The following is a 13,228-nucleotide window of genomic DNA, read 5'->3' on the forward strand; positions in this document are numbered from 1 at the left end:
TAGGTTGAAGAAGAAGAAAAAGAAGTGTCTGACAATTGATTGTAGCATACATATCATTATTTATTAGACGATCAACGGTCTTTTTAGGGTTCCGTACCCAAAGGGTAAAACAGGACCCTATTACTAAGACTCCGCTGTGCGTCCATCCGTCTGTTTGTCTGTCTGTCACCAGGCTGTTTCTCATGAACCGTGACAGATAGGCAGTTGAAAGTTTCACAGATGATGTATTTCTGTTGCCGATATAACAACAAATACTAATAAGTACGGAATCCTCGGTGGGCGAGTCCCACTCGCACTTGTCCGTTTTATTTTCAGGCGGCTTGTGACTTGTGATTTTAGGAGGGAAAAGGGGTAAAAAATAAAATTATAAATTTAATAAAACACTTTTATAAGATTTCAAACATTCATTATGACAATCATATTTACAGTATTATAAATATCATATCAAACTATTCATACAGTTTACACTTACCTATTTAATAGTAGGTATATAGTTAATAGTTAAGTATATAGTTAAATGAAATAAGTATTTATACAACCTTTTACATAAATTTGGACTGTAATCAATTAGGCAATAAAAGAATTAGGTTTCGTAGAAAATTATCTTACGTTAAATGCATTCTCAAAATATTTACATCAATCCTTATTATATATTATAGTCTATCTAGTCCTATAAAAAAGTCTACGTTATAGATAAGCTTTCAGGGCAGTTCACATTGTATGACGTTCTTTTAAAACGGTTTTTAATAATAATAATAAATAGTGCGTCATTGAAGTTTTATTGTCAAAGATATCGTATCTTTCTTTTCACAGTACGTATGTTGCTTGAGATCATTAATAATATATTTTCATTAATTTTAATCAGGAATTTAGTGAAACATAACTTATATTTACACTATATTGAATAAAAGGTTTTTTGTTCCAGTTTAATTTACACTGTTGAAAACTATCTCGTCAAAACGGCTATAAGGCTGCTAAATGAAATTATTTGAGGGGCGCGTGCCTTACCGGGCTGTTAGAGCTCCGGAAGTAGGCTGTGATTTAGAATTGACTAGAAACAGAGGTTAAAATTGGTTAATTCAAATAAAGTACAAAGTGAGGAACTAAGTACGGTCGAATTTCTGCTGAGAAAGGGTAATTTCAGACATTTCTAGTTTGATCTACAAAATTCTTATCAGTGCTCGTGGCGCAAAGTAATAAGCGATTGTAACGTTCTTAATAACTATTAACCTTTTACCAGGTGTAAAGGTTACAGGAATTACGCAAAATTGAACCCTATCACTTTGAAATAAAGTTCAAAAGTTCTGCCTAACCCCCGTTTTGTTGAACGTGGAAATGATAAAGATCTTTTTAATATGCAAATTACATCCTTCTACGAATATCCGTTTGTCATTTCACAGACGAGAGATCTCTGTGTGAGAGACTGCATCTCGAAGGATGGCTTAGACTTGGCGGTATAGGTGAGGGTCGTGGAGTGCTCATGCACGGAGCCGGTGGAACAGCAGAACGCGCGCTTGAACTGGTGGCGGAAATTTTCTGGAACAAGAAGTTTCAAAATATCAATGGATGAATAAACAATTCACTTTCTGATAGAAACCGCGCCGTCGGCAGGGTGTTCATCCTCATACCCTAGAGCCTAAATGGTCGCGCATCGTGCGATTTAAGAGGAATGTCCTCCCGCAGTAGCTCCGGTTGTGGAATGAAGTCCTTGCCGAGCTTTTCCCGAGGGTCTTCAGAATGGGGTTCTTGAAAATAAGAGTGTACAGGTTTTTAAAGGGTTGGCAATGTACATGTAACACCTCTGGAGTTGCAGGCATCCATATGCTACGGTGACTGCTTACCATCAAGCGGGACGTATGCAGGTTTTCCACCGACGTGGTTTAAAAATTTTTACAGAGAGAGCTTCAACTCTGTCTTCGTTGTCTCTTTCTAAGGTTTGACGAGGGTTGCATTTATCTAATTAAACCTTTTCCGGTTTAGGTTAATTTTTCAGGCTTGTCGACCTGTGTCAAGGCACCTATGTGCCTATGTCCCTTCCACCTACCTAAACCATCCGTTATTTTATGCACGTAGTCAGTACTTGAGCTAGCACAACAGGAGTTCAAACAAACTTAAAATTCACGTCACTCGGCAAAGTTTTCACGCTCACATCTAAATTTATTGTGTTGATTAGTGTTGGTTAGGGTGTGTAATCTGAATTCAACCAGAATTAAATTATCCGGATCTACAGTCGACACACAGAAGTCTACCGCATAATTTAGAGCCAGAAGGAGTCACGTAACTATTTGTCAAGAAAACGTACGTTCTCTAATTACGGCTATGGATCCCTATTTCAACCCCTATAAGCAAGGATCGACTTTATTTTTTAAACAACAGAAAGATAACTGGGCAAACCTATGATAAAACAGTCCATAACGGGTTTTCTTTCACAAATGCATAAACGAACATGTTAGAGCTGGACGCAAGTTACTAATAAAATTCATTTACATTTCATTCTCGTCAAAATAATGGCACAATTATGCGGGACAAATTCTGATCTGGAATAGGCTGCCCTTAACTGAAGGCCCTCATTACATTATATGGCTCACTCTTATTTTATTTTATCTGGGCCTAATTTAACGAGACATCTTTTCTTCTGGGCTATCTTCAATGTCTGTATTTATCTTCGATGCTATTTATTGGTGTTCAAAAATCCTTGAAGATGTTTTTTCACATTCAAATAAATTAAAACAAGCGAAAAAGCTATGGAAATGATTAAAAAATATACAGGGCGGAAAAATCGAATGCCACATGGATGGCAACTACCTTAAATATTGTAAATAGCACATTTTCTGTAAGGGAGACTTTCCTTTGTTTTTAAAAACAATAAATACTGCATTTAAGGATTTATGAAAAATCGCTTGCCTCAGTCGGGACTCGAACCGGTCAAATGTGACAAAAAATAATGTGTGTATTTTATGATGCAGATTGAAAGGGTTACTGATAAGGTTCATTTTTCTCTAAATAACAAATACAATCAGAATAACGGAAGGCCATGAAAATTGTAAACGAAAAATTAAAACACACAAAATAAAACAATATTCATTTAATAACCTTACTAAAACCTTGCTAACTAAAGTAGTTGTTCAAAATGAGCCCCGTTTCGGCGTCTGCATAAATTTAATCTTTTGAGGAATTGACTTTTCGTAGCTCGTTGCAGTGAATTGTGGTGAATATTAGTAATAGCTGCATGGACTTCGGTTTTCAATTCGCATACGTTTTCGTAAGTTCTTTTATAAATAACATCCTTCACGTATCCCCACAAAAAGTAGTCCAATGGTGTTAGATCCGGAGATCTGGCCGGCCATTTAATATTCCCTTTTGTACCGATCCATGTCTGGAAATGGTTATTTAGATATGTAGTCGATAACCTGCTGTTATGTGCTGGTGCACCGTCTTGTTGGAAAATAAAAGTGTCGTATTCTTCGGGTAGATAATTTAATGCATTTCGCAATAGGTCCAGGATTTCGAGGTATTTTACTGTATTCAGGTGTCCTTCAAATATGTGAACCATAACAACCCTGTTTTTCATTATCCCGCACCAAACGTTAAAAGAGAATCTCACCTGATTATTAGTTTCATGTGTACGCAGCGGGTTTATACGGGACCAATAATGGTTATTGTGACGATTGTACATACCATTATTACTAAAGTTACTTTCATCTGACCATATTATGTAATCCAAAAAATTTTCGTCTTGAGCCAATTTTGCCTTTTTCGTTTACAATTTTCATGGCCTTCCGTTATTCTGATTGTATTTGTTATTTAGAGAAAAATGAACCTTATCAGTAACCCTTTCAATCTGCATCATAAAATACAGCACATTATTTTTTGTCACATTTGACCGGTTCGAGTCCCGACTGAGGCAAGCGATTTTTCATAAATCCTTAAATGCAGTATTTATTGTTTTTAAAAACAAAGGAAAGTCTCCCTTACACAAAATGTGCTATTTACAATATTTAAGGTAGTTGCCATCCATGTGGCATTCGATTTTTCCACCCCGTATATTCTTCCACCCTGAGATAACCGCAGCCAATCTTACAAATAAGGACCAACTTATTCTTCGTACCGTCGTAGATATCACATATTTATGTTATTCGCTAGATCCTGGTTCAAATTTAATTTACCGCGGCCGCTGCTGAAAACCATCGCGAGCTCGGACTTCTGGCCTTCTGGAGGTATTTCGGTGGTTCCGTGGGAATATGTCGAATCCTGCACCGCAACAGAAAACTATCTCGCCAACATGATTTTTTAGCTTCAAAGATGTTGTATTGGAGTTTGTAAGGTATCTATCGGCTTTAGTTGTTTGAAAATAAATGATGTAGGTTATTTGAATTAGAGGCCTATTTCAGCAAATTTATCGGTAAGAGTTTGCAAATCATTTAACACTACGTCGTTGTCACCCCCCAGGGTACCGTCATCTAAATACCAAACATTAAAGCAACAATTTAGACTCTCAATGGTGGGTTGATTTGCCAAGCTTAACAAAGCCGGGCCCCAGGGATCTCTCCGTTGACATCCGACAGACGACAACATGGAATTTTTTCTAACAGTTAATTTGAGGGGATACTGTAACATCACACACAAGCGAGCTTGTGAAGGCCCTTTGCACCTCTGGGGTGCTTTAGGACAACAACAACAAGTGTAACATTGCCAAACAAAGTTGAAAAGCTCCGGTGTTTTTTCTTTGACTTGAGCGAGCAAGGTAACACGGTCGACAGAGTTAAAAGTATATTTAACATCGACTTTTACCAAAACCTCACATTCTTTTCTATTAAGCTTCTGTACCGTTATTTGAAGCCTATTTAATATTTGAGCGTGCGATGCTGTTTGACAGATGACGTAGCGGTTCATTATAGGCTGACACCTACCCCCATAGGTACTCGTATTTCAAGTTTTAATCCCCTCCACCAGGCGCCCGTGGCGTGGTGTGAAGCCTATATTAAATTCGCCTGTGGCTACAACACTCAGTTGCAATAAACCAAATCACTTTTATAATGCCCGTCGAGGGTATTTTTAACTCACTGCGTTTTCTCCTACCATGCAGGTTGCAATAAGCAACATCTATAGTCTATACATACAGGTCAACTGGTATGTCTCTTCATATTGAAATAATAAATAATATCTAATGCAACCCTTTTTGGAATGTGGTATATTGCAACTTCGTTTTATTTATATTTTGAGACCCAATGAGGGACTCCGCGGCCACACGCCACGGGCGCCTGGTGGAGGGGATTAAAACTTGAAATACGAGTACCTATGGGGGTAGGTGTCAGCCTATAGTAAACCGCTACGTCATCTGTCAAACAGCATCGCACTCTCAAATATTAAATAGGCTTCAAATAAGGAATTTCGCTTAATAAGCGTTTTATTGTAAGGTAAAACGCTGCTATTAATGAATGTCCGAAATATATGCACCGCCGCCTCGCAGCCGCCCTTCGAGCCAATATCCAGCTGCACGGTCTGGAAATAGTTGGACAATTTCGTTGACACATCAGTGCAGCAGCAATTGGCGGTCAGGCGACGGTAGGCTGACCCGACTGCTATTGGCCTAATTACACCATCTTTGTTGGTCAATGTACATAGGTTGGCACCGTAAAGGACATTTGTTATCCGGGTTTACCGATCGCGAGAGCATGAAATTGGTCAGGGCTGTTAGCTCTTTAAGAAGCGAATCATCACATATGTGACTTAGAAGGTCTTTCAAGTGCTGAGGAGATAAGCCGTCGATACCGCCCGCAGAGCCATTTGGAAAGGAAAAAACAGATTTGAAAATATCGTCAGAGGACACATGGAGACAAGGGCCGGATGGGTCAGGTGGATCAGGGAGGGACAGGTTGGCATCCGGGGTGGGGTGTTTACTTCTTAGGGCTTCAAGGGTGTCCGCTGTGTTAGGAGCTATTACGTCGCTGGAGAATAATAGCCGCGCAGCTCCTTTGATATTCCTTTCCCCCATCTTGGTTTCTACATTACGTGTTAGGGACAAATTTTGTTTAAGCCGCGATGTCGGCAGATCATTAAAATCATGGGGGTTGATGCAGTTCTGCTTAATTAAGGAAGTTAGTGAAATACCACTTTGCCTAAAATGTTATTTTAGTTAATAAAGTTTTTTTTTCATAAGTTTTGCTTTAACCCAATGGGTATCGTTGAATTAGTCTTCAAAATGAATAGGGGTCTCCAACAACCGTTTTTTGATACAGTGAATATTTTCGGAAATAATCGTGAAAGAAAAAAATGTCATTTTCCCTCTAACTTTTGAACTATGAATCCAAAAAATAAAATAAAAGTAAAACTAATTCAATGAAAACTATAGGTAGCGAACATGATCGGTCCAGCCGTTTTTGAGTTATTGCAAATAGTATTATTTTTTAGTAAAAGCTTGTATTGTATATGATACTTACTAATAGCCCCAGTTTAGCCTATTCTGATAGAATGCTAACTACGAACTATGGTAACACTACACGGAGCATGGCCCGGTATGCTCTTGGCCGATTTTTTTTTACTTTGTTTTATCTCCTTCATTGCCAATGCCCTTTGATTTACTTATGCCTAAGCAATCCATAAGGTCTCTCGTAATCGTCCCGAAACGATTTCCATTAAAGTCAAAGATAAACTGAATTGTATTTATATTTTATCAAAGAAAACAGTTTACCCGCTTCGGCAATTTTCGTATAGAACTCCTCAGTTTTGGAAATCAATAAAAAATGAATCCTTTGTCATCCGAGATGAAATGAATCGGCATCTTATTCATCAAAGATTCAGTATTATTTACGATTAATATACTATACTTGTATCTGACAGAATAATCGTAAACTGCTAGAAGTTCAAGTACTTAAATCAGTATTGAACCTAAATGGTCATACAGAATTCAAAAATAATCAATGTTAACTAAATATTATTTTCTAATCCCTACCCAATTATATCTTACTTTATATAATACATATTACGATCTTCATTTTTAGGGTTCCGTAGTTCACTAGGAACCCTTATAGTTTCGCCATGTCCGTCTGTCCGTCCGCGGCTTTGCTCCGTGATCGTTAGTACTAGCAAGCTGCAATTTGTCATGGATACATAAATCAGGCATGGCGACAGAACGGTAAAATAAAAACTACAAACAAAATTATTTAGGTTATCTCCCATACAAATTGATTACTTTTTTTTGCTTTAACCCAAGGAGATATCGTTGGATACTCTTTCAAAACAAAGGTCTCGAACAATTTTTTTGTGATGAAATGAATGTTTTTGGAAATACTCGCTACGAAAGAAAAAAAAATGTCTCCCCCGTCTCTATCTTTTGAACCACATGAAAAAAATTCGTAATTCAAAAGCTTAATAAACACTTTCAACGAAAACTATAGCGATCATGATCGGTCCAGCTGCTTTTGAGTTATTGCAAAAAGTCTTTTCTTCTTAGCAAAAAGACTTCCCACCAAAAACAGTTTCATGTAAAATAACCTTACCCCATGTGACGGTAGCGCAAAGGAACAAACATTCATACACACATACACATTATCCTCCGTTCTGATGTCACTTAAAAATGATTATACTTCGTATCCAAATCCAAGACAACAAATATAATTTACTAGCAGCAGTACACGTTATCGTGCAGTCCAAGTCACACATTTTAGAGATTATAGTATTTAAAAAACAAGTTCGCGCTGTCCCTCTCACTCGCTACGCTGCGTTCCTGCTTCGACATCGCTCCTCCAGTACTCATTACATGTTTTTGTGTTAGTCCGAGTCACACGTATTTTCGCCAAAATAGTGTTCCTCTAAATATGTGTACCTAATTGTGTTTCGATTAATGTTTATTGTGCGCTGAATAAGAAGTATAGAATCAAAACATTATTTGAACTGCCGACCGCCGTACCCTCGAACGAAAAATTGATGTTTATTCAGCTCGGCAAGTCTAGTCTCGTTTGCCATACTTACATGGCAGTTAAACTTTCAATTTGAAATTGTAGGTATATTCGTTTAGCTTAATAAACTTATTACCTAAGAAATCAAGTAAGTAATTTTTACGTCCATACGAAATCACTTACTACAACTACCTTCTTTTTTGAATAAATAAATTACGGCAAAAATAAGTATGGGGCTACAAATAGATTACAATTTGAACTTTAAATAATTGTAATACGTACTATTATAGTATTATTTACTAATATAATATTATTTAGATTTCATTTTATGATTGCATAAAATGCAATGTTTACTTACAATTTTTTTTTTTTTTTACGAGATGCTTTCGCGTACAGATTTAAATATACAAACCATATCTGAATAAAGTTAATATATACTAGGTAATCGTTTCACGAAAGCGGCTTTTACCATGTCCGATCTACCCTACCATACAATAAAACAGATAACAATGGTAATTCTTGCCGATTGGTAATAAGTGCCTATGAATGATAACAAAACGCGTCTTTATGCAAATGTACATACACAGTACCAACAAGTTTAATGAGCGTCTTATGAGGATACCTTTAGGTAGGAAATATACAGGAGTAATGTCAATCAGTACACAATCTATAAGACATTGGAAGACTATTTAGTCTGACTGACAGTTTAAAGTGTTTAATGCCATTAATCGACGTATACAAACGGGACGTGCTATGCGTGCTCCGATACCGTGCGCCCCATGCCCCATATGAGGGCCATAGTGAATCTATCGTATGGATCATGACGGATTAGGTAGTAGGCTTTAATCGGACATCGCGGTATCGTCGAGTCTTGGGTCCAATCGATGTGGTCGCCTCCTAAATTTGATCATCAGTTAGTTACCCGCTTTGTTATTATTAGACAGCTTTGATTAACATAATATAATATAATTTTAAAATGAAATATATTATGGAAAGATATACTTGATTTGTGTAATATTGTGGACTCCGTCTAATAATAATTCTCCTTTCCGTGAGTACTTAGAAGCTTAGGTTTACTGTGCAACAAGATATTCATCAAACAGAAAATCGGTATTAACTGTGTTGATTAAAGTTTTAATGTAATTTTATAATGCACATTAATTAATAGTTCAAAATTAAAACACATATTAAATAAATATTTTCTTATAAATGAGATGTCGACGTGGTACTATATTTGCCCCACTTTAATAGTGAAGAGGCTATCATTACTCCACAATCATTGTGTCGAGGACTCCGCTTTCACAGCGTCGAGGTTATATTTGCCCCACTTTAATAGTGAAGAGGCTATCATTACTCCACAACCATTGTGTCGAGGGCTCCGCTTTCACAGCGTCGAAGCTATATTTGCCCCACTTTAATAGTGATGAGGCTATCATTACTCCACAATCATTGTGTCGAGGGCTCCGCTTTAACAGCGTTGAAGCTATATTTGCCCCACTTTAATAGTGATGAGGCTATCATTACTCCACAATCATTGTGTCGAGGGCTCCGCTTTAACAGCGTCGAAGCTATATTTGCCCCACTTTAATAGTGAAGAGGCTATCATTTCTCCACAATCATTGTGTCGAGGGCTCCGCTTTAACAGCGTAGAAGCTATATTTGCCCCACTTTAATAGTGATGAGGCTATCATTACTCCACAACCATTGTGTCGAGGGCTCCGCTTTAACAGCGTCGAAGCTATATTTGCCCCACTTTAATAGTGATGAGGCTATCATTACTCCACAATCACTGTGTCGAGGGCTCCGCTTTATCAGCGTTGAAGCTATATTTGCCCCACTTTAATAGTGATGAGGCTATCATTACTCCACAACCATTGTGTCGAGTGCTCCGCTTTCACAGCGTCGAAGCTATATTTGCCCCACTTTAATAGTGAAGAGGCTATCATTACTCCACAGTCATTGTGTCGAGGGCTCCGCTTTCACAGCGTTGAAGCCATATTTGCCCCACTTTAATAGTGAAGAGGCTATCATTACTCCACAATATTGTGTCGAGGGCTCCGCTTTCACAGCGTCGAGGCTATATGTACCCCACTCTAATAGTGAGGAGGCTATCATTACTCCACAATCATTGTGTCGAGGGCTCTGCTGTCGTAGTGTTGAGGCTAAGTTTGCCCCACGTCATAGTGAGGATGCTATCATTACTCCACAATAATTGTGTCAAGGGGTCTGCTGTCGCAGCTGTCGCAGTGACGAAGATATATGCCGCACTTTTAGTTATATGTACTATACAATTCCACAATAATCGTATCGAGGCCTCCATTTCCGCAGCGTCGAGGCTATATGTGCTTCATTTTAAGTGTCGAGGTTATAATGCTTCGGTCATTTGGTTCTTCGGTTGCTTTGCTCCTTTTGGTCGCTTCGCTCTTCGGTCGCTTCGCACTTCGGTCGCTACGCTCTTCGGTCACTTCGCTCTTCGGTCTACAGTCGGTCATTATACATATCTCAAAATGATATCGTCAAAGATATATAACGTTGCTCTACTATAACAGTGTTGATGCCAATGTAATGATTGAAGACTTTAATAGTATTGGAAGTAGCTTTACGCATGTAAATATAAGGGACTAAAGAGCAAAAATATTTAAGGTTGAGCTAAAGTTTACAGGACTTGTAAAAATAATGAAATATAAAGGAGGTTCTTGTTACGCTGAGGTAATTTAATAGTTAACACCTAAATGCGGCCTATAATACCTTAAACAAAATGTACGCAATGTCATTGCCCTTACAGACAAAGAAATGCTGTATGTAAACAACATATAGGAAAAAATATATCTGTAAACCCTTTAACCCAAATTTATGATTCGTACTCATATCACGCTGTTATATACTCCTAATAACTTCAAACGTCAGCTTTGATATGCTGTCAAGAATATACCATATCAACGAGCCTAATGTAATAAATCCGGTACAATTTACTTACGGATTCTCAGCTCCAAACTTCAGGGGAACATCGCCGCATCAAACAAGAGGTGAACCGCCGTTGATGCACTATCCCGCGACGCGAAATAAGTGCTGTAAATTGTGCAACCATGCAACTAGAGTTATGCTGCCACGTGTTGCAGTCGCTTGCGCTAAGTAGCTAGATTAATAATCGCAATAAAGGGTTGAAATCCTTTAACAATAACATTATTATTGTCTGAAATGTAAATGCTCGGGTTGTCATATTGTCTTGCTGTAAAAGAAAGCTTAAATAGTTTTCATTTTTCGTCGCAATGCACACTGTACAGTTTTATTGTAGGTAACGTTAAAAAATGTTACTCCTTAAAATGAATTACAAGTTACAAGTCATGCCAGATATTTTGTTCACAAATATATCATAACTCAACACATAATCTACCTAAGTTCCTTGCCACTTGTTAGCGTAGTAGCCATCATCGTTCAGATACGCATAAGCAGATGAGATTAGCTATTTAGTTATAAATAATATCATATTACTATTTCTTGATCTGTGGTAATAACTAAAATTAGTCCATCTATATTTTCAAAGTGATAAGTTTCAAATACTTAATACCTACAGGATACTCTACTAGTAATTGTCCAGACTTAGTTTTAAAGTACTTACATATAGCCTTGATATTTATGGTAGCTTTACAATGAAGAAAATTCTCCTTTATCTACCTCACTCAAAGGCTATTTACCGAGGAAAGTATTGATTGCTGTATTCAAAATTAACTTTAAAGTGTCGTAACATAAAATTAGATTATATTTTAGGGTCAGTAACGCGCATGTAATATACCTCTGCAGTAGCGGGCATTCATAGGCTACGGTGATTGTTTACCATCAGGCAGGCCATATGCTTGTTTGTCTCCGTTGTAATTACATCCAGAGAATGGTTGGTAAATTCTAAATTATACAAAATGGTTTGTTTATATGGTTACAGACAGAAAATGCCCATCTAAAACTTATTTAGAGCCAACTAAAGCTTGAAAACACATTTACACTTAATGGCGTCCTGGCTTGTAAATGACATAAAAATAGTTGTACCTTGTGAATATTAAGATATATACAACTTTATCAATATACTACAGTGAAATCAAAGAAAGTTTTATACTTTTTAATATTAACGAAATGAAATACCAAGAGCAATTTCACTCCTTAATTTTATTATGCTATACATACATTTTACATTTATACTATGTGGATACATAAATAATTATTTAAATTGGATATAAATTAATAACTTCTAGGTGGTACGTTGTTCTCTTTAGTCAAAATCAATAATATCAGTATGTTCGTAACATACTGATTTGATATCGATATTTTATTTTATTTTCGCATTCAGGATTTGAATTTAAATACAAAGCTCTGAACATCTGCTAGTAAATTATATTTGTTGTCTTGGATTTGGATACGAAGTATAATTAATAATCAAACGAACTTACCTGTGAAGTTTGATTACAATTATGCGAGTATCCAAATCCAAGACAACAAAGACCCGCCCCCCATCCCCAAAAATGAAAATAAAATAGTCTCTGTTAATAACACAAAAATAACTCTGAAATAATGAGTACTGGAGGAGCGATGTCGAAGCAGGAACGCAGCGTAGCGAGTGAGAGGGACAGCGCGAACTTGTTTTTTAAATACTATAATCTCTAAAATGTGTGACTTGGACTGCACGATAACGTGTACTGCTGCTAGTAAATTATATTTGTTGTCTTGGATTTGGATACTCGCATAATTGTAATCAAACTTCACAGGTAAGTTCGTTTGATTATTAATTATTTCTTCTGACATAATATGAACAAGTTCAATGACATTTGCATAAAACTTACCACTCATGAAATTATAAATGACGGGATTGATAGCTGAATTCACGTAACACATGTTATGTGACACCAGCGCCAGTAATGAAATGATATCGTTGTTGTTGACGCGATCAAGTACACCAGTATATCTGAAACAAAAAAAATGTATATAATAAAAAAAATACCACTTTCCTTCGGTCTAAACTTGAAGAGGTTTGTCAAGAAATATAATACGAACTAGTAAGATGAGGTAGGGGAAGTGCGCCATGCCGTCTAAGTGCGCCTACCTTGAATATATCGAAAACTGCTTAAGTATATACTACTAATATTACTAGTATTCTACAATACTTAAACTCTACGAGTGTTGTAGAATACTAGTAATATTAGTCGATATATTCAAGGTAGGCGCACTTAGACGGCATGGCGCACTTCCCTACCCCACCTTAGTTCGCCCCGAACTGAGAACACGCGGTCCCTACCAATGTATCTACACTATGGCCACTCATTCTTTCTTGCAATGGAGTTGAT

General features: G+C 37.1%; 1 protein-coding gene across 1 annotated transcript in view; it reads right to left on the reverse strand.

The window, feature by feature from the left end:
• Window positions 1-462: 462 nt before the first annotated feature.
• Window positions 463-13,228, reverse strand: part of LOC133530379 (orexin receptor type 2-like) — a 111,564-nt gene continuing 98,798 nt past the window's right edge. Inside the window, exons 7-8 of the mRNA XM_061868293.1 lie at window positions 12,728-12,849; window positions 463-1,536 (exon numbers count right to left, since the gene is read on the reverse strand). Coding sequence (XP_061724277.1) covers window positions 1,373-1,536; window positions 12,728-12,849 — 286 coding nt within the window. The 3' untranslated portion in view covers window positions 463-1,372. The remainder of the gene's footprint in view (window positions 1,537-12,727; window positions 12,850-13,228) is intronic.

The sequence above is a fragment of the Cydia pomonella genome, chromosome 22 (assembly GCF_033807575.1).
Source record: "Cydia pomonella isolate Wapato2018A chromosome 22, ilCydPomo1, whole genome shotgun sequence".
NCBI lineage: Eukaryota > Metazoa > Arthropoda > Insecta > Lepidoptera > Tortricidae > Cydia > Cydia pomonella.